Source organism: Rousettus aegyptiacus, unplaced genomic scaffold (genome assembly GCF_014176215.1).
Source record: "Rousettus aegyptiacus isolate mRouAeg1 unplaced genomic scaffold, mRouAeg1.p scaffold_m13_p_2, whole genome shotgun sequence".
Lineage (NCBI taxonomy): Eukaryota > Metazoa > Chordata > Mammalia > Chiroptera > Pteropodidae > Rousettus > Rousettus aegyptiacus.
The window spans coordinates 110,800,250-110,823,514 of record NW_023416295.1 but is presented as its reverse complement, the minus strand read 5'-3'; the positions used below and the strand labels follow the sequence as shown (position 1 = coordinate 110,823,514).

The following is a 23,265-nucleotide window of genomic DNA, read 5'->3' as shown; positions in this document are numbered from 1 at the left end:
AGTCTTGGAGAGGTCAAAACATGAGTCAATTTAAATATGTGTCAGTGGTCTACATATTCTATGTTGACCAACAGTCATTCATATTCAGTATCTAAATTAGCTAAGTAAAAATTACACAAATCCTGTATGAAAACTTCCTCTGGTGAGGTTTACCTGTTTGGCCTTAGACATTTTCCTTTTGCCCTGGTAGAGTACAGGATGCTGAAATTTAAGAAATGACTCAGAGTTCTGTTCCCAGGGTAGAAGGTGACTGGGCATGGTCAACAGATGATATGGCTGGTTTCGGTTCAAACATAATTAGTGCATATTGTGTGGACACCTAGAATGAGCTGTACTTTACTGCTCATCAGTTTACATAGTGTGCCATTGTTGGCCTCGGTAGGATGTACGCCGATATCTCAGCTTGGAATTAAAAGGTATGAAGATGAGAGGGCTAGAGACATCAAGGAGAATTTTAATTTGATGGCGTTTTCCTTAAATAGACAAAAAAGGCATAGAAATGTCTGTGCTACTACTATTCATGAAGAAATTGAGTCACAGAGTTAACTTCTCCCATTTTAATCAGTGATTAAAGGGACAAGAGGCTCAAAAGACAAGGTAATGAATGAAGATGTTTAATTTAGGATTTTTTTCTTATGTAACCACAAGGAATGTCATGAAGTAAACGGGAATGGAGTTTCATTTTTTGTGTACTTTAAGTAGAACTCAGAAAATCAATCAGCATTCTGAGAATTCAAAATTTCTTGAAGCATGCAGTCTTATCTCTTCCTTCTCTTTTTAAAATTACTTTAAACCCTTGAGGATGGGAATCTGCTAGTAATTAGGAATTAGTCAGAAGAAAGTCTCTTACTTAAAATGAGTCTCATAGAAAAAGTCTCCATTTATAAAGTAAAAAAGGCACACCCTGGAAAACTAGGGGGAAAGTTACATATTTTAATTGGGTAGAAATTGAGTTATCTGCATATGTCACAGTGATAAATCATTAGGCCCAGAAAATAACCTAAAATTCTGCTTTAAGTTACATGGTCCAAACACAGAGTGATTTAATTATGGGGAATGAAATTTTTTTAAAGGGTGTGTGTGCGTGTGTGTGTTAATTCTGCTTCTCCCTCATCCTTCCTCAGTTCTTCCTTGGTAAACTTGGTGAGGACTGGAACACACATAACATTGGAAAGAGCAGGGTTTCCTGAGTTGGGTTAAAAGAATTTATATAGTAAACCATAGATTCCTAATCCTAATGCGTCTAGTAATTTTATATTCAAGATATGGGAGTTATTTTTAGTGAATGTAGAATTTCTAGTGGAAAAGTATCTGCTAATTCTAGCCAACGCTTCGATAGCACTTATTACATGCTGGATGATGTTCTGTGTATTTTACACATATTAACTCATTTATAATCTCACCATAACTGTAAGAGGTAAGCATATTGTTACTATCTCCATTTTACAGCTGCGACAGCTGAGGTATTGATAGTTTAAGTGATTTCAGATAGAACTCAGAAAATTAGTCAATCAGCACTCTGAAATTTCAAAATTTCTTGAAGCGTGCAATGCCGGACTTGAACCTGAGCAGCCTGGCTCCAGCCTGAGCTCTGAAGCCCCATGACACACCGACCTGTGAGGTATTTTGCGTATCTGCTTGTACATACTCCTCCCCAAGGAGCCGATTTCTTACAGCATATCATTCATTATAAGTATGGTTTTCTTAGCTGGCACGTTTTATCTAGGGAGCAATTCTTAATACTGTTTGAACTCATCTAAAGGAAGAGGCTGAACTGGAGTTCCTTTGAGGTTAAAAAAACAAACAAAACAAAACACTTTAGATGCCCTGTGTGGTCATGCCATTAAGAAATAGCTAATTGTAACATAGCGGCTAATATGAGATAGAATTCTAGGAAGATATGGTGGAAGCATAGTTTTTGAATCTTCCCAAATCCCCCTCCCCCAAAACAGACAAAGCAGCTAGATAGCAAAGCCAAAAAAAAACATGATTGTTATTTACACAAAAAAAAGATGATGATAAGGTATCATCGCAAACCCCAAGTATAAGCAATTGGGGACAAACAGCCAGGAGCCAAAGGACCAGTATGGTACTAGCCTCTATGTAAGAAAAAGCAGAGGGTAGCAGTGGGGTCTCTGAAAACTGAGTAGATAAGAGAAACTGAGGAGAAAACGCCCAGGGCTGATTGACGGTAGCAGCTGAGGCTAGGAGGCGTTTTGACCATTTGACCATCCAGGAAGAAAAAGGGCCAAAGGTCATGTCTGAAGGGAATGGAACAATCCACTTTCTATGACTTCATTAAACTGTCCAGCCAGAGCTCCCTGCCAGAGCAGGACCCCACACCAAGGGAAAACTTCTAGGATTAGAAGCAAATCGAACAGGATGTAGCAATAAGGGTAAAAGGGCAGATAAAAGTGGGAGATGGAAACAGAGTCTAAAAATCTCTAAAAGCTAACTACCACATTTTTAAACACTGCACAAAAATAACAGAAATAGTTAATGTATGAAGTTGGAAAGGCTTCTTTTTATTCAGAAAAATTAATTTTATATAAAAATAAGCAAGAGGAAAGAGGATAAAACCCCAGATGAGCCAGAAACATATGCAACTCATACAACTAATAAAGGACTGGTATCAATGAAGAAAGAAAAAAGCCAACAAAACATAAAATTTAATAGAAAAATAAGCAAAAAAGACAAACATTTCACAGACAAAAAAAAAAATGGCCTATAACAAAGTAAAAATATGTTCATGATACTTGGTAATCTGGAACTTGCAAGTTAAGACCAAAAAGAGAATTCTCATCCATAGGCAAGTAGGAGTTTATTCTGAAACTATTTGACATTGATTAATAAGGTTGAATATATGTTTATATCTCTTCTCTTATGACCGAGTGATTCTCTTCCTAGATATAGACCTTAGATAAGCTCTTGCTTGTAAGCACAAAGAAATGTACATATACAAATGTTCACAGCAGCATTGTTTGTAACAGCAAAAACATACTAAATACAGCCCAAATGTCCTGTGATGTACTTATAAAATGGAGCTATTCAACCATAAAATGAATAATGGAACATTACACATCTACATAAATGATATCCAAGAATGTAATTTTGAGTGAAAGAAGTCACAAAAGAATACATATAGTGTTATTCGATTTATATAAAGTTCAAATCAATGAGATGCTAAACAATATATATTTTAGAGCTACACACCCGTGAGGTAGAGCCATAAGGAAAAGTAAAGGAATACATAACAGAAAACCCAAGACAGTAGATATCTCTGGAAGAGAGGTTTGGGAATGTGACAAGGAGGATCCTGTATAGACATTGAGGGAACTGGAAATGGTCTGTTTTTGAAGCCAGGTAATGGGCATATGATAGTTGATATTACTTTTATTATTTAACTATACTTTTATGCTTCATATACTTGCATAAATATATTTCCCTATAAAGCTGTTTTAAAAATAGCATAGAGTTCTTGTGATCATAGATGTTGACTGAGAAAGTAGAATTGAACAACATTAAAAGATAAGATATTTACTTTTTCCTATTTCAGTGAATTCCAGACATAATTAGAGCACAATGATACAATTCACAGATTTGAATAGACTCTATCTTGTAATAGTTAGGGGTGATGAGTGACAAGACAATAGAGTTATATATCTAGATTGTTGATTGGTTGGATGATATGTATATTTTCCTGTAACTGCACTGGCATATACAAAAAAAGCATGAGGTTCTGTGACAAACATAATATACGGTCAGTTTATGCTATATCTAATGTGCTTATGAGAAATACACAAATCTCTCTATAGGAAGCAGTTTAATATCTTATTCTATAGCAGGGTGGTGACTTATGGCCTCGAAATATTTGGAAAACAGGCACCTAAAGAAATTATGCCATAAGTGTGCAAAATTTTGTCTACACAGAAAGAAAAAGAAAGGTGGCAGTGGAACGGGAGGGGGAATTAGTAATGCTTTGTAAGAAGACTCTTGGGTTCTTTTTTATGGGATTCATTTTATAGTTTATAGAAAGTCTTATCTCAAGACACTCTTGAGTGATCTTGTGTGAGTCCTTAATCTTTTTCTGCCTACTTATTTTTTTTATACCTCTAATATGGGGATAATAACGTTATTACATGGAAACTATTTGAACTGTTCCTGGCAACATTTTAAATATTTAAAGCATCTTGTTTATCATTTTATGATAGTGGCCACTTATGGCATATATTTTATTTATCAAATAAATTAATTTTGAGTTTAGTAATGTTTCATTACTCCTGTGACCATCAATGCTTCAAAAATGGTATTTACAAAATGAAATGATCTTGCTTTTAGTTTGCCACGAGTCATATTTTCTACGAGCCTGTTCAAAATATTGATAACAAAAGAGGAAAAGAGAAAGATTAGTTACTTTTTGTAGTAAGGAAGATTGATTTCCTAATAAACTTGAAAAGATATTCTAATTCTTTCTGGTGAGTAGAATGTACACATAGAAAAAAAACTATAATAAAGACTATTTGCATAATTATTAAAACTGGTGAATAGTTTTTTATTAAATGAAATTTTACAGATGAAGTCATTTAATTTCCTGTTGATTAATCAGACATTTATTTTCAGGTACATGACAGATGGAGGACTCAATCTGTATACTAGAAGTTTGAACCGAATACCAGACACATCAACTTCCAGGGATGTCATCCAGAGGGGAGTTCATGATGTGACAGTGGATGCAGACAGGTAATGCCATCAGCATAAATGATTGTGAGGCATGCATAAAGTAATTTCCTAAATGAGATCCTAGGAGTTTTACAGTATAAACCAAAGGACTTTTATATTAACATAAGAATTATTTTTGAAACATTTTAAATACTAAAGTGGTTTCACTCACAAGACTTTTTAGCTCTGTACACTAGAAAAATTGCCTTGCTGGTGAGAATATTTAAATTTCATGTTGCATGGTGGCAAATTTTAATATTTGTAAAAGCAAAATTATAAACACAGACATTTGTTCTTTACTTGAAAAGAACCCTGGCTGATAAATTCAATTCTGATACCCTCAGATATACCTGAAGGCTAATGATATAAAGATTGAAGTGTAATTCAAATTAACAGTTGCTATAAGCTTAATACTTTTCTTGAGGGGTTTGTCAAAAGCATACAACTCTTGCTTTAGGCTAGTTTCTGTTTCATAATTGTTTCAAGGTATGTGTGTGTTTCACAAACTAGTTATTATTTTGCTGGAATTTGCTTTGTTAATTTTTATCAGAATCACTTCTGTTTGAGAATGGTCTTTGTAAAATATTGTAAAATATACTTTTGACCTGATTTTGCCCACTTTTCACTCAGAATTTTCTCTTTATTAAGAAGTGCTAAATATCAATACCTAGAGTGGTTCTTTAATTCAGCATCCATGAAGAGGACAAAAAGTTAAAACCTTTTTTTGTAGTCACATTCTGAAATAAGAACTGTGTATGTACAATTCCTTGTGCATTTTAGTACAGCCAGCTCCAAAGGCTAGACAGTGAATTATGATATTAGTTTGCAGTTTCTCCTCTCTCAGATGCTACTGATATTTTAACTTCTATCGGCCAGTGGAAGTTTTGTTTCTCTCAGATGCTACTGATATTTTAACTTCTATCGGCCAGTGGAAGTTTTGTTTCTCATCCTGTATGCATCATAGTCTTCTAGTCTGTATGCTGGGGGTGTGTGTGTGTGTGTGTGTGTGTGTGTGTGTGTGTGTGTGTGTGTAACATGTGGTTATAAATGACTTATGAAAAATTTTACCACCCGCACCCACACATTAACTCCTCTTCAACAATTTTCCCTGCCTGACTCCTTCACTAACTTCAACCACCCTGGATCTTTCTGCTTTTGAATCAATGTATCCTCTGCCTGGAATACCCTTTGCTACATTCATCACATTATTGCCTCCATCACAATATTTCTGTTTCAGATTAATGTTACTTTCTCAGAGAGGTGTTTACAGAATAGCTAAGATACATTTCATTTCCAGTCACTTTCTCGGCCATTACCTTACATATCTTTTTAAAATTTACACATCACTTTTTTAATATGTCATACTTATTTTTATGTTTGTTTCCTCATTGCATTGGAAGCCCACAAATACAGAATTTTGTCATACTCATTCTGTATTGTCCCTTTAACAAATGCTTGTGGAGTGATTGAACAAAAGAATGAAATGGACTGTATATTGATATAGGCTAGCAATAGGATTCAGTAGGTAGGGACAAATGAGGCCAGGAATGAATCAAGATTCTACAAAGATATGTAAGAGAGAGAATGAGTTATGTAAGAAAATAATAAGCAGTGGTTAAGGGGAAGAAATCCAAAGTGTAAATCTCATTTTTAATCTAATGCCCTACTCATTGTTAGCTGACAGTGGTAAACATTAAAGAGGGAAAAAATTCGTGGGTTTTGTTTTTTTTTTCTTCGGCAGGGCGGTGGGTGGGATGAGATTATGGTGGCAGAACTGAGGAGTCAATATGAAGTGACTTAACGTGGAAGACAATTGGGATAACCATCTCTCTTTGCTCCTATGTGGCTCCACATTGGGGCCTGGCTGAGGAGCTTCTGCCAAAGGAAAAACCCTGGTATGCACCTAATAGATGGGAATCTGTGAAAGCAGTGGAGTTCCAAGTGTGCTACCTGGACCTTCAGCATTAGCATCACTTGGGATCTTGTTAGAAATGCAGGCTATCAGCTCCATCCAAGACGTACTGAATCAAAAACTCCAGGGATAGGACCCAGCAATCTGAGCTTTAACTAGCCCTCCAGGTGATTCTTGTGTACTCTAAAATTCACGAAAGAGTATCTTAACAGATGCCAAGGCCTTCGAAAGTATAAAACACTTAACATAAATATTTAAATTTAAAAAATACATTTTAAGATTTCTTATTTACTTTATTAGCTGTGTTCAGTCAAAGGAAAGAGACTCAAAATAACAGTGGCACTAAGTTTTACATTAGATCAAATGATAATGTGCTGCACCTGAAATAAATTGCCTGTTAGTCAGATTTTAGAAATAATTATGTAATTTAAGGAAGACAAAAAATACTTTAGCAACTTGTATATATTAAACAGCAAAAAGATTACAATGCAAATCCTGCTATCAGCAGAGATAGGAGTTTCTCTTTTATTATAGATGTCTGAAGCTCTTTTAAAATCCTATATGCAGGAAGTGATTCTGAGTGTATATAATTTTAAAATGCATAGTCTTAAATATTGTAGTTGTATAAGTCCTTCTGTTAATTTAAAATACCTCTATATACAGGATGTTGTTTATAAAATTTTCTTAATTCTTATATCCATTCCAAATAGAAGAGACAAGGATGGTTATAAGGTATATATAGCCATAAGGTATAATACCTCTTCAGGTTTACTCAAAAAAGATACTGGTGAGTCCTGCACTTCAAAATAAAACCTGCTTAACTTTATTTAATTCAGTGCTCCTTAAGCTTTTTTTATCGATTCCCCTACCTTTTTCATTATAATGATAATTAATTAGTTCCTGTAATATTTTAAGGAATACTGATGTAGTCTAATGCCCTCATTTGGTGGCTATAATTGCACAAGGACTTAGGTCTTTTACTTCCTATACCTCCAGTTTCTCAGCTACCCTTAGTCAAGGTCTTTTAAATAATATGAAACATTAGTGGGAGTTCATTTTAATAAATTGGTAAATGATAAGGCTTATGATAGTTCACCACTAAAAAGTTTAAAAGCGATATATATTTCTATACAGAATTTTATTTTATTTTTTTATATATTTCTTAGATGCAAAAGATATATCTATGAAAATGCACTTACTTAATGACCAAGTGGCCAGCTGCCTGGAATAGCAACGGATTTGCATTGTTTGTGTCGCTATAGTGAAGGTTATAGGTCTCACTTTGATCCTCTTCTGGTTAAAATGGGCAATGGAGAACAGCTGATTTCCTCTTCCTAGCAGACTGAAAGAGCCCCAAACAAAAGAGGAAGGCTTTCAACAGCCAACTGTAGAGTCTTTTAAGTATTTTATTACTTAAAGACATTACAGTTCCATTACTTTCCATATTAATCTAACACAAACCCCATTTCCTTATTAACTAAGAAAAGATTACAGAATGGGGCTAATCGTTGTAGACATTCAGAGACTTTCTGGGAACTTCATAAATAAATTCACCCAGACAGTTAAACCATTTGAGCTTTCTTCATTTGGCTCTGTTTATAATGAGGTTAATCCTAATTCACATAAATTTACAATTGGATTGTTTTGTATTTTAAAGGCAACTTTGTGGGGAAAGAAGGATTTGATTCTTGCTTTGGCCTTTATTACTATTAATGACTTTACACTGACTTCCATGCTAGCATTAACAAATATTTGATTAATAAATATATAATTACCTCCTAAGTTCCTGACAGTGTAATAGCACCTTGGGTAAAAATAAAACGAAATAATAAAGATGAAGAACCCCCTGAGTTTAATGGTCAAAGAGAATAATGTAAACAAAAAATAAAGTGATAAAATTTACCAAGTCACAATAGATGTACCTTAGAAGCACCAAAGAGAAATAAATAATAATTTCTACTTGGAAGACTTCAAAAAGCAGTATGACTTTAATGGGCCCATAATAAAGCCTTCTTGACACATAGCCTGGAAGAATGCAGAAGGAATGCGGGATTAAGCACATAGAGGCAGAAAGAGTTTAGTTTAAGGAGATATTACAGAAAACGATAAGTGGAAAGTAGTTAAAACCATAAAAACAGATTTCATAAGGAACTATTGCAGTAGGAAAAAAGGGACCTCAGTGTAGAACTGGGTTTAATTCTGAATACAAGAAAAAGTAGTGGTTTACAGCCCATAAGCAGAATGTAGGGGTCAGTAGATGGAAAATTACTAAGAGGAGATATCAAGGTGGGGGGATTCTTTCTAAACTCACTCAACAGGATTCTTGCTGAAGGTAGGCCAGGTTAGTCAAGTATTAAGGGTGCAGAATGAGAAATTTGACCAGATATTGAAGATAATATCAAGGGTAAGGGATTCTCTCTGAACTGACCTAACAGGACTATTACTAAAACTGGGCATGCAGGCTCAGCAAGGGGCCAACGTCAAAGATTAGTTGAGAAGAAACCTCAGAGGACCCTGACTAAAGTTTGGTCAAGGAGAGAGTCTTTGTCAGAGCCATTAATAATGTGATTTTGCTAGTGCACTAAGAATGTGAGCAGGATGATAAGAGACAAAGGATCCACAGGGCCATTCTGGAGTGTTTAGAACTATAGGTGATGAACTATTTTACTAATTTAATCAGATTTTTAAAAAAATTTCAAAGCAAGAGCACATGTTATAATCATTGCATTTCAAAGAGAATTCTCCCACAGCAAAAAGAGAAGAGGGGTGATCCAAAGACAGACAGACTGCTTAGGAAATGACTATAAAAGTCTTCGTAAAGATGATAAGTGAATGCGGGGACACCGTTTCTAGAAGAATCGGGTTTGGTCTATGTTTGTTACTACGCACGGGCTGCCGTAACAAAATACCAGACTGGCGGCTTAAACAATAGATGTTTATTTTCTCACAGTTCTGGAGGCTACAAATCCATGTACAGTGCTGGTAAATTCATTTTCTGGTGAGGGCTGTCTCTCTTCTTGGCTCATAGATGGCCTTTTCACTATGTTCTCACATGGCCTTTCTTATGTGCTCCTTAGGGGTGAAAGAGAGAAATCACTCTTATCTGTTCCTCATCTTGTAAGGACATCAGTTGTATTAGAATGAGGCCACACCCTTATGACCTCATTTAACCTTAATTGCCTCATTAAAAAACTTATCTCCAAAATACTCATTGGAGCTTAGGACTTCAACATATAAATTGGGGCGGTTGACACAATTCAGTCCAATTTACTATGTAACTCAGGTGATTTTATTCTTGCAGATACAGGTTCAGCCACTGTATAAGTACTGGATTAAAGTAGTGAGTATATGTAGTATATACATTATAAACTCAAATCCTACAAGGATCAGGAAAATCACATAAACGAATGAAGCAGTAGGTAAATCTGACCTCTCCAAAAGAGACAGCTACCCTGAGGTCTAGAAGTTGCTTTGTGTGGAAATGCACAAATGTCTAAAGGAGGACCAAGGACTGCCAAACCATTTGACTTTTAAATATTGGTGACTATCTGCTAGAACTATGAGATTAATAAGTAAAGATAAAAATTTTATCCAATGGCAGATAATCTAGAAGATCACAGAGAAGCCTATACACAGCAAGAGACAACGAATATTCCCATGTATGGTCATGTAAACTTCCTAGGTCCCATAAAGTTTGCCACAGAAGTATGCTGATACTTGTCATGCAGAATGAGAGTGCACCAGATATGAGAAGCCAGCCCACCAGTTGCAAAAGTATCTGAGCACATTTCTAAGTTTTAATGGAAGGCAGGACAAATCTCAGGTCAGTTTTCCAGCCACAGCAGCCCTCAGTGGATCTGGCCTTGGGCATGCCTGAGGCCTTTTATGGCAATGACTAATTAATTTTGTTTAAACATGTGTGTGAATTGACACTGTGCAGGCTAAGAGAGCATTTGTATCTGTGATGTAGAGAGAGAAAACAAGCCCAGAGAACGAACCCTTGACATTGAAAAAAAGTGAATAAAGGAAAAGTAGCCATTGAAGAGACAAAGGAATCAGCTGTGACACGATACTGAGGAACACAGTTAACTGATATCTTTGTGATAGAGAGAAGAGGGAACGGGCAACAGTGTCAATTTCCATGGACAAGTGAAGAAGGTTTATGTGGAGAAGGTTTATGCCAAAAAAAATTTTTAAAAGAGTGACATGAAGTTTAACATTTGAAAAATAAAGGTCTCCTGGATGATTAAGAAAGGTATAATAAGCCATAGCCTGAGTTATTAAGATAGAATGGTCAGAGAAGTCAAAATATGGTTATGAAGATGATTTATCCAGGTGGACACTAAATCAATATGATGACAAAATGAGTTTTATAGGAAAGGAAAATAAAGCTCCAGGTACCAAATTATTTATTAAATATGGACAAAATTATATAAAATGTAGTAACAGAGATACTCTTCTGGGTCCATTCTAGATCATCTTTTACATTGTTACTAAATCAGAGATTCCCTAACACCCAGGCTGCAGACTGGTCTATGGCCTGTTAAAAACTGGACAGCACAGCAGGAGGTGAGCAGCAGGCAAATGAACAATCAAAGCTCCATCTGTATTTGCAGCCGCTCCCCAGCACTAGCATCACTGTCTCAGCTCCACCTCAGATCATTAGGCATTAGATTCTTATGGGAGCACTGGCCCCTGGTGCCAAAAAGGTTGGGGACCATAGATCTACATTATATTCCTGTGATTATTGATTTTAATTATAAACTAATTAATTTAACTATTCATACTTTTAATTGATTTTTTGCATGTTTAATCATGACTTTTTGAAAATGTAAATGCATAATACATCATAGAAATTGTTGTTTTGTATTGTATTAAGTGACAGTTTGGTTTGATTCGTGATACTGCAATGCAGGTGCTGAAATCGCAGTTGATGATGGAGTTTACAAAAGACCCTAAAGGATTGTCTTGATATTAATGCCTCAGTTTATCAGTCATTACAACTCAATATATTAGGGAAGTTTAGGTCCAAACATCTAGTCATACTGAATCTGTTGTTGGGAGGGAGAAACTTTCTCTATCCTCTTAAGTTTAGTGTTTGGGGGTGTGCAAATTATACTGACAAAACACAGAGTATCAAGAGATAAGACAGATTTTTATTCACGAATATATATGGGAGTTCACAGAAAATGTGACTCAAAAAAGTGGTTAGAATTAGAATCTCAATTAACAGGTTAAGGGGAGTGGGAGAAGGGCACCCATGGGTAAGCCAATGACTTCTTGGAAAGATAATTGGGCCCTGAGAAGAAGCGATGGAAGACATGGTAGTTTCGTAACTATGTCTGTTTAGATGATTTCTTATCCCTACTTCTTGTCTCTGGTAATAGAAGACAATCTTCTCTGGTTGCAAAACTCCCAAGGAGGGGATTTATGACAGTTGAATTTTAGGGGTTACTCTGCTTTTAGCCAAAAAAGGGAATTCAGGAGGAAAAAAAAAAAACCACATTTCACAGCAGTATATTTTGGATCCCTGTATCTATAGTTGTTATTGATTAGCAGAAAATTGTGCTGCCTCTACAAAAGGGGCCTGATGGATTCTCATAAAATCAAGTGGACATCTTTTCTAAGGGAGAACAGCCTTTGATATTTCTGTAGCTTCACCAAATAGGAGAAGCAAAGGCAACAGAGATTCTCCTAGCCCACCAAGTAAATATCTCCAGGGTTCCGATTTGTGATGCTTGTCACTAATCTGTGTACACTCTAATAATTAATTCTATTCTGTGTTGATTTGTTCTAGCATAATCACAGAATCACCATATTTCCATATCTGAAGTATTTCCTTCATTAGCTTAACGGCTTTCCAGAGTAATTAAAAGCAAACACAGAAAGGATTAACAGGCCGAGACAGAAATAGATAAAGTAAATATAATTATTTCATTACATATCAAATGACCTGCCTTCCCCCTCTCCCAGCCCCCAATTTCTTTAAAGTGGAGAGATACCAATGCAAACACTGGGGAAGGGGAAGTAGAAAAAGTTTAATTTTCCTCTCACCTTTCCTTTGACACCTTGCTTACCATCACAGGATTATGAATTGATGATGAAATTTGTCCCAATTCTCCAAATTAACTGACTTCATTGTAAATAATCTTATAAACTTCCAATATGTTTAAGTAATACCCCTCATGTAATTAATTCACACCATACACGTATACTGAGAACCTATTCTCTGCTGAGCACTATGTTCAATCCTATAGACCCTATACTCAAAGGTTTTAATTAGAAGGATATTAGAATAAGGATTATTAAAACCTAAAAAGCCATTGATTCACAAGATATTTGGATAATACAACTAGCCCAATTTTTAGATATTTTTGGTTGAGATACCTTTTAATATCTTTCAAAACATGCATACTGGTGCCTCTAAGCTTTATCTCCTCTTTTTAAGACTGCTTCTGACATGAAAATTGACCAAAGCTAAACTTTACCATCATAGAATTAATCTCCCAATAGAATATATGGACCCCGGTCCTCTTATGCAGTTTTTTTTATACCATATCCCCTTCCAAAACAATTTTCTAATGAAGCTTATGAAAATGGTGATGATGATGGTGATGATGATGATGATGAAGAGTCAAGGTTATTATAATAAAAACAGTATAATTATTATCAGTATTGAGAACCTACTATGTGTAGCCAGTATCTCATATTATGTAAACATAGGATATAAACCCAATGTGGTGGGTTTTATCACTGCTATATAGTGAGACAAAGAGTTCTTAGGTCAAATAACTTGCCTATAGACTCTTTGTTAATAAATGTTAATGGCAGGATTTGAATTTAGTTCTCGTGTTGTATTAGTCATAAAATTATTAACTTATACAAAAGTTTTTATTGTACTTGGATGACATATTCCGATTTTGTAAATTATTTTTCTACTTTGGTCTAAACACACCTGTGAAATACGAATATATCTTTTCATCGAACTTCATAAGTGTTGATAAATTCTTTCAGTATGTAATCATATTCTAGTTCTACTGCAGATTGTCAACAAATCTAAAAATACAATTGACAGAACAATATTTTCACATGCATTAGAGCTCTTAAAGGTTTGTTAATTTAATAACTAGTAAAGCAATTTAGCAGTGTTTTGTTCATTTTTATATATATAAATCTAGCATAGTCTTGAAATCTAAAAGTTTGTTGAAATAACTATTTTTAACAGGCTCAAGAAAAAATACAGAAAGTAAAAAGAGAAAATATATGTTCAACTTACATGCAGAAAAGTAGTAAAAAATACTTATATGAAGAGAAAAGCAATTTGGGCCTTTTATAGTACATGATTTTTTCTGAAAAGTAGTAAAAAGGGAGAGATTGTGTCACCTAATTTAACTGTTTAGTTTAAGAAATTACATCCATACATGAAAAACTTGTTTTTTTTTTTTTTCATGCAAAAACCAGGAGTGAATTCATTTTTAATAGGCAAACCAATGGGGTGAGACATTCAACTCGAGATAATTAAAGTGAGAGCTTCCAGCTGAAAGCTGATAAATTCTGCATCTTCTTCACTCCAGCTTTATAGAGTAGCTAGCATAGACTTATTTAGTAGAGTCATATGTGCTTCATTTATATTCTTTTTCTCTTACTTGACTTACTTGTATTTGAAATGGTTAAAGTTAAATGAAATAAGCTGGATTTTTTTAAGCGTTAACATAGCTTTCATGTTTTTTTTTTCTAATAAGTTTCAAATGAAAGATGCAAATGGTACTTATTTTCTGAATTAAATATTATTTCGTTATTATAAAACTTTCCTGTGATTATTGAAGAAATGTACAGAATAAATAAAAGTGTAAAGAATAATACATAGTAATTCTTAAAAATAATTCATAATTCTCTTATCCCCCAAACAACCAAGAATATTACTTTGATGTATTTCCTCCCAGCCTTGCTTATGCTCTTCATTTATACAATTTGGCTTATACTATCTATACAGTATGTTATCTTGCCTTCATCACTTAACTCACAGAATTAATGCTGCCACATAGTATGAAGTATTATTTTAAATTATGACTTTTAATGATTGTATGTATGCTATCCTGTCATATGGAATATATTATATATAAGGAGTTTGTGTAATCAACTATTAAATTTTAAAAAGTCATCAAATTTCTGATTGTATTGACAAAGTCATTAGCAGAATCATTACCTGATCTGGTCGTATGTCTATATCTATGATTTTTTTTTTCTAAAAAAAGATGAATTTCGAACTTATGAGAAGATGCCTCACATATAGACATGTGAATGATTATACGTATGTCTATGTATAAACGTATGTACATTTAGAATTTGATTTGATTTTTTCATATAAATCTCACTCCTAAGATTGTCTTATAATTTATTTTTAATTTAATTTTTTAAATTCAAGTATATATTTAATATATGTTAGAATTCATGAGTTTCTTATAACTCTAAAATATTTTGTCAGCCAGGTTTTCTTGCTGACAAATGGATGGTAAAAACTATAGACTGACACTGCGCTTCTTCTTCAATTAATATCCATAGGTGCTCCATTTCTTACAGAAAAAATTCTATTATTTATTTCTCTAACAATGTATTCTACTCTGATCCCAGACAGTTTGTACAAGCCATGTCCACTTAGCAATCCTAATATTTACTACCTAAAAATAAAAGTAATTATAATTATAGTTTCCTTATTGAGTGTCTTGTTAGTGACAGGCATATTTTTTTCTTTCATCTTGGAAAACAGTAGTACACTTATGTCAGTCTCTAATAGAACAAAAAGAAAAAAGTAATAATAATGGTGTAGAAGATTTAAACCAGAGTAAGAAACTTGACCTAATGGACACATATAGAACACTAGAACCAAGAATAGCAGAATCCACAGTCTGTCCAAGTACACACTAGTCATTGACCAAAAGACTACATGTTGGGCCATGAAGTAACTGCCAACACATTTCAAAGAACTGAAATCCTACAAAGTGTATTCTTTGTTCATCGTGGAATTAAACAGAAAATATTAACAATAACAAAAAAGATAATTGCTCTATGTTTAGAAATTAGGAAATACATTTCCAAATAACATTTAGGTAAAAGAATAAATCACAATGGCAATTATAAAATATTTTGAATTGACTACACATTAAAATTTGTGGGATGCAGCTAAGAATCATGCTTAGAGGAAAATGTATAGCCTTAAATACACATATTATAAAACAACAACTAAAAAATATAAGAAAGACTGAAAATCAATGAGCTGAGGTTAGGAATTTTCCAACTCAAGACATTGGGGAAAGAAGAGCAAATTAAATCCAAAGTAACAAGAATAAATTTTATATATATATAAGCAGAAACTAATTAAATGGTTTCTAAGTATTTTATATGTATTAACTAATTTAATCCTCATAACAACCTTCTGTATTTGCAAATGAGGCATCTGAAACATGAAGAGTTTGAATTCTTTGCTCCAGTTTGTACCATTAGTAAGTATCAGAGCTGTATTTAAACTCAGGTGAAGTAAAACAAATAAGTGGATTTTAGACTAGCAGTAACTTTTTTTCTGAAATCTTCTCCAGTTTCAACTATGACTAAGTAAATAATTTGATTATCCCCTGATCTTTTCTAAGCCAGACTGGCTAGAGACTAGAATGTGTTGATCATAGTAAAAACCAATAAAAATGCTATTCAAATTTCAATTGACTACTGAATTTTTAGAATATGTTGGTGCAATGATATTTAGCAGAAATATGTTAATATTCAGATATTATACCAACTCCACTGCTACTGGAACTCTCAAAACATAGTAGTGAAGAGATTTTTTTTTTTTTTAATGTATAAAGTCACAAGGATCAGATTACAGAAAAACAACAATAGCAAGAAAGTTTTGGGCAAAACAGAGTAAGGTGACCCACTTAGCAACCCTATAAAAGCACTGAGCACACTTTGGTTAAGTCAAGAAGCAGTGCACTTTACACCACAGAAATCCCCTAAAAGCTTGGGAATTTTAGGATTGGTTACCTTGGGATGTAGGGATGAATGTGAAGTAAATATAGAGGCACGGGTCAAAAGGTTTTGAAAAGCAGTCAGTCCCCAGTATTTCCCACCCCAACCCAACCCATGAATAACTGGACAACTGTCCCTTTTTAATCTTAGCAAAGGACTGGAGGTGATTCTCTAGGGAGAAAGAAGAAATGGAATCTGTATGGGATACAGGGTACAGTTGCGGACTGACCACAGTATAATTAAATGAAGTTTACATATTAAACATGGAGATGACCAGCTTTTCTCCCTATTTTGATTCTCTGTAACCCTGACAACCAGGTGTGAGCTCATCTAATCAAGATTATCATTTTTCCTCTGTTTTCCACATATTTCTGGTATGTGCTTGTTGAATACAAGTCCTTAAATCACTATGGGCAGTACACATTCAGGAAGAATATAATGTCTTGAGATAGAATTTAGCATAATTGGTTATTAAAAAGTTTTGGAGTTTGGATTCCTGGCTTCTGATTACAGCTAAGCTCCGGAAAGTTGTATAACTCTCTTAGCCTCATTTTTTTTTCTAACTTAAATTTTTTTTTAATTAAAAATTATTGAGGTGACATTGATCAACAAAATCCAATACGTTTCAAGTATACAATTCAACAGTATGTCATATATACATTGCACTGTGTTTCCCTACCCCCCCCCACTTTCCTCTGGTACCCACTAATCTTCTGTTCATGTCCATGACTCTCTGTTTGTTTGTCATGTTTGTTTGTTGCTTTTAAGATTTGTGTCCCACTTAGCCTCATTTTTATTCTTACAAAAATGAATGAACTCAGTAATAAGTAGTTACACTATTAGGCCTCTTTTGATTGTAAATCAAAATCTTGGCTTGGCTGTGGTATTTTGTATTGGTAGGCTTGATTGATACTCCTCTCATTACTGCAACTCACTCTTAGTTCTACATAATTCAAGATTTGAGTCCATTGTGGGAGAAGCAAGCTTCTTTGAAGTTCCTAAGAGTCACTCGTATTGGACAGGTTACCATATGCACTTTCTTGAACCAATCGCCACATCCAAAAAAGCATCTTAACAGCCTAAGTCCTTACTTACATTTTAATATAGTTAATCTATACAATTATCAATGCACCTTTTTCTAATCACTCCCTTCTTCTGTTCCAAACCTGAGCATGTTGACTTCTGGCTTACAGTTTTCTCTCATATCTTGCCTTACCTGACCTCACAGTTTATGCTTTGAAAATATTGTATTATTTATTGCCTCTCCACCACCAAATCTGCTGTTTCATGCCTTTGCTGAGACCTGGAATCCCATACCCAACCTGGAATACCCATTCTATTTTCCTTCAAATTTCGTAGTCATTCTCTATGGCTCATTTCAGACGTATCCTCTGCGAACTTTCCTCAATACCTTAGTAGGCTCAGTGTTCCATCTCTGTACACCAGGTATACTTTAGTCTTATAATTTACCGTATTGTTTTGAAGACTCTGTTTAAGTATGTCTTTCTCTCCCAGAAGCCTATGATATATCCAAGAATAGGAACTATGTTCTATGCATCCCTGTAACCCCAGTTTTAAATGCAGTTCTTATCACAAAATGTCTTGAAATCTCTCATTTCATCATGTTCATCCTTGTATTATATAATGCTCTACACATTATTTTTCCATATCTTATTTGACTTTATATTCTTAGAATCTAGCACAGAACCTGATACACTGTTAGTATTCAATAAATGTTTATTTCAATAAGTGAATGAATGAATAAATAAAATGCTTTATTTTGTGGAGAGATTTAAAAAAAAACTAAGGGAGAAAAAGAAGCAAGTGGATAAGGTTGCTAACATTTGAAGGCATTATGAAAAGAGAATGTACTATGTTCCACTGTCTTTCAAAACCATACCATCCAGAATAATGCTATTTGCTTTTTTAAAATTGAGATATAATTGACATGTAGCATTTCGACAGATGTACAATGTATTGATTTAATTCTAGCTGATGGTCTTTTAAAAAATATTTTGACCAAGACACTCAAACCAGAAATTTAAATAGCAAAGAATAATACTAAAATATCCAGTGGCAATTTTCTCCAGAAATTCTGCATCGAGTATGTTCAATTGAATCAAAAACAACATAGAACTCTTCTCTGAGTTTAGAAAATTTTATAGTATGACACTATAGACTTCTAAAATTTGGTGTAGTATATATAATTTATATTTGGTGTAATATGTATGATTTATATTAATATTTCTGAAAAAAACTACAATTGTATAGACCTTTCTACATTTCTTGTTTTTTTTCTTATTATTCATTTTTTTTTGTATACTCCTTCATACTAATTCCATGAAATAGGGATAGTTTTTTAAAAGCCTTATTTGACACATCAAAATATGAAAGTTCAATGGAGTTAACTGAACTTCCAATAATGAAATGGCAAAGTTGGATCTGAACTCAGCTTGATTTTTATCTGGGCCAGGGGTAAACAAACATTTTCTAGAATGGGTTAGACAGTAAATATTTTAGGCTTTGCAGGGTAAGAAACAAAAATCAAGAAATTGCGTACATGCTTAGATAATGAGAAAAAAATACCACAGATTTTTTTCAACCACATACAAATATAAAGAACATTCATAGCTCATGAGGTCTACAGTTTGAATTTGCTTCACAGCCATAGTTTGCCAATTTGTGTTCTAGGCCATTCTTTGACCTGACATTTATTCTCTGTATTAGTTTGCTAGAGCTTCTGTAAGAAACTACCAAAAATTGGGTGCATGATACAATAGAAATGTATTGCCTTATGGTCCTGGAGAATAGAAATAGGAAATCCAGGTATAGGCAGTTTGACTCTCCAAGAGCCATAAGTGAAGGACCCACCTGTTCTAGGCCTCTCTCTTTGGCTAATAGATGGCTGTTTTTAATCTGTCTTCACATTCTTTCTCTGTGTGTGTCTGTGTCCAAATTTCCCCCTTTTGTAGGGACACCAGTCATATTTGATTAGTGCATACCCTAATGACTTCACTTTAACTTGATTACCTCTGCAAAGATCCAATCTCCAAGTAAGGTCACAATGGGGTGTTGGTGGTTAAGACTCTGACATACAAATTTGGGGTGAGGTGGGGGAGTGGAATAGAATTTAGCTGTAACACTCTAATCCTCTTTGTGCTACATCAAACTCAATGGCTATTAGTAAATAAAGTAACAAGTATGAGAGTTGTATCTTACTCTTTCTGTCCTAAATTTTAAGCCATAGTTTCTCCCTTAACAGCCCTGCAGCATAATAGACCAATAGAATTGAACCGAGAAAGATGACCCTATAAGACTTGCCACCTCCGCCCCATAAAACATGCAAAAGAAAATGTGGAATAGTGTGAATCATCTGAATAGTTAACCATTTTAGCAAATGTGTAGTGATAACTAGAAAAATTATAAGGAAAATCATTAATTTTGATTGTATTCCTAACAAATATTCTGCTGGTTAAGATCCTTAGCTTTGTAATTTCTTAAATGTATAAAAAATGAGGCTCACAAAAGTCATACCCTCCTGTGTTCAAGCAGCAGAGAGAATTGACTCTAAAATAAACCTGTCATTTGAAATCCCCAGCTGTGAATGTGCCTTGTTGTTAGGCATGTTTTACCTTTTATAGCTAGAACTGTCACAGCATGCAGAGCCAAGGTGCCATTGAGTCTTATAGCCAGGTCAAGGATGGGTTAGCACAGGAATTCTAAAGAAGACTTTTTTAAAATTTATTTTTAAATGAAAAGACTGTGTGAGGTTCTTAGATATAAAGACTTAGATTTGAAGCATATGAGCCTGAAAGTGTCTTTGCAAAAATTAGTCCATAGTCATCAATTTTGAAAGATATGTGCTTTAAAATAGAGCATAGTATTCTGTTTCTTTGAAATCTTATTTTCCTGTCATTGATCCACACATTATTTTTGTGACTGATGACATTTTTATCAGCAAAATGAGGCAGTATATTTTGGTATTTGTTGCTTGATATTTGGCATTTGATATCTGTTTCATCATCCCAAACCTACTTTAATAGGACTACTGTAAGGAATGCATGATAACATACAAAAATTCCCTTGTGCAGTGCCAACTGCAATCCTCTTTTCCCTTCTTTTCACAGAAGACAGTGTTTAGTTAATTTTTTAAAATGCTTCTTCCAAATAAGAAAACAAACACAAAACTTCTTTAATTGGTTAGAGAATGGCTTGACACCCTTGTGAACTGACCATAGAATGGAACCATCAGCAAAGGGATTGCTGGAGAAGTGATTAGACCTGTTCACCAAGTGGACTTTTCATCAATTTCATGCAGGATGAGTGACGGTTACTCTTTTGCCTACATATGACAGTAGGGAAAAGCAAAAGGACTTCCATTTGTTTAACTGTACAAAAGATGCTATGCCAAGTGCTTTATATTCATAATTAAAGATACTGTATTGTGCATTTTGCAAACGAGCCAAATGAAGTGTGGAGAGTGAACGTAGTTATCATACTGTGGGTTTTGTTTATATTTTAATACCTTATGGACATGTTTCTGCCCCCACATCCCCATTTTGTTGACCGCAGAATCTCAAACTCTATCCACATGGCTTTCTTGACCAATATTTCATAGTAGAATCGTTTAGGGGTAGAGTATAGTTCATATTTTTCTAATTTAAAAGTACCTCTAGCATAGTAGTTACTCACAGAATGTATGGTGAGGTATAAGAGTACAAAAAAGCCAGTAGAAGGTGAAGAAGGAGGCTGTCTCATCCCCTTGGCAAGCAGGCAGCAGGAGCAAAGCAGGCTTCCCTCTCTCATTTTCTAAAGGTCAGTAGGTATCCTTTTGTAAAATTAAGTAGTCTATGTGAAAAATAGAGTAAGCCTTAAATTAACTTTTCAACATTTTCTATCTTGAAACATGCTTTTGAAATAAATTTTCACCTGCATAAATGTTCTCTTTGGATTAAAGGCTTAATCATCACACTTCAAAGAGATACTTTTCATAACCTTCTGATTCCATTGTTACTGTAATGACAGCAACTCATTAACTCAGTGGGTGTCAGTATTGATTGTGACTTTTAGATTTCACTTTTTCCCACTATAGTTTAATTTCTACCTAAAATAGATCATAACTCTTGATCGGCTGCCACCTTGGAGTTTTTCCAAGATATTGGATTTATGGTGAAAGAATAGCATTCAAACTGACACTGGTGGCCACTAGGGAACCTAGCCTTTTTTCTCCTACTGAAATGCTCTGTTTCTCAGAATACAATAGTGTGTATAGTCTTCGATGCAGAATTAATCATGAAAGTCAAGTGCATACTGAAGGTACAATCAGCACCATCTAATTATCTCAAACTTGTTTGTCTTCTGACTTCGTTTAGCTGAGCACATGCACACGATAATAACAAATAGGCTAATTCAAAATCCTGTCAACCACAGGCAATTTAATCATCATAAATGGAGTCTGGTGTGTTTTAGAGATTGTATCCATGTGACAAGCTAGCAGGTATGAAGAGGAAAGACAATAAGGCAAGGAATAGAGAAGCAGAATTTGATATTATTTTTCCTTAGGAGAGATACCTGTCAAGCTATATGAGTCTTTGTTAATGCATATGTGAAACATTCAGTTATTTATATTGTTATAACCAATTTCTAATGTGTTATGAACTCTATATTAGAAAATGTTGAGAAAGTGAGATTGATGTTTCAGACTCACAGGAAATTTTTTTTTTCTTGAAAGGATACCTATTGCTCAGAGTCAACACATTATTATGGCTTTTGTTATTCCCCATGGATTGATACAACTAATGAGCCTGTTAGTTCAATTCTGCAGGGCTCATGGCCAGCCTAGTGCACATGCAGATCTTGGTGCTGAATACAGCTTGAGGGCCTATGGTGGTGATTGCAGTCCTTTATGGAATGTGAATGGCAAGAGATGAATAGGGGAAGCGTCCTCTGTTGTTGATGCTCCTCTCGGCTTTTGTCAGCTGTCTATCTTGCTGACAGTTTCCCGCTCACTGTTAAGGATCATTTGCTCTCCTTGTCCTTTGCTTATTTCTCGTTTTAAACCCTAGCTGAGACCTATTTCACACACAGACAGATCTTGAAGTTGGAGAGAGCCTTGTCTGAGGCGCTCTGCTGTTCCTCCTGTGTGGACATGATAATATTTCTCCCTGTCCCAAGAGAAAGGACCGGGGGAGCCACTTATCCTCCCTAGGGTCGAGCATCCTCAGTGCTGAGGCTCCATGTTTCCCCACCTCTTTCTGTTTGAAACACAAACTCTGTATTTCTGCTTCTGACCACACTACAACAATAATTTCTTTTATTAAAATACCAAACTTCCTAAGGGTAAGAATTAATTAGCTATTTTCCTGGAGGCTATTTAATTTATCTCATTCCCTAGTATAGACACATTTTCTAATATAAATGTATGAGCTGATTAATTATTTTGTCTTAATTGTTTTGTCAAACTAATGACCTGTTTTGAAAATATCTGTGCATAAGTTTTAAGAAAAACGTTCTTTCAGCTAACTCAGTTAATTCTTTTTCTGTTAAGTTTTAACTCAAGGGTAACACATTATGCATTGAATACTTTGAAATTTTGTTTTAGACATGCTGTGTGT

At 34.5% G+C, this 23,265-nt stretch overlaps 1 protein-coding gene across 7 annotated transcripts in view; it reads left to right on the top strand.

The window, feature by feature from the left end:
* Positions 1-23,265, top strand: part of NAV3 (neuron navigator 3) — a 718,003-nt gene that overhangs the window by 587,507 nt on the left and 107,231 nt on the right. For all 7 annotated transcript variants that reach the window (XM_036236231.1, XM_036236227.1, XM_036236233.1 and 4 more), the window contains one exon: positions 4,621-4,740. In XM_036236231.1, coding sequence (XP_036092124.1) covers positions 4,621-4,740 — 120 coding nt within the window. The remainder of the gene's footprint in view (positions 1-4,620; positions 4,741-23,265) is intronic.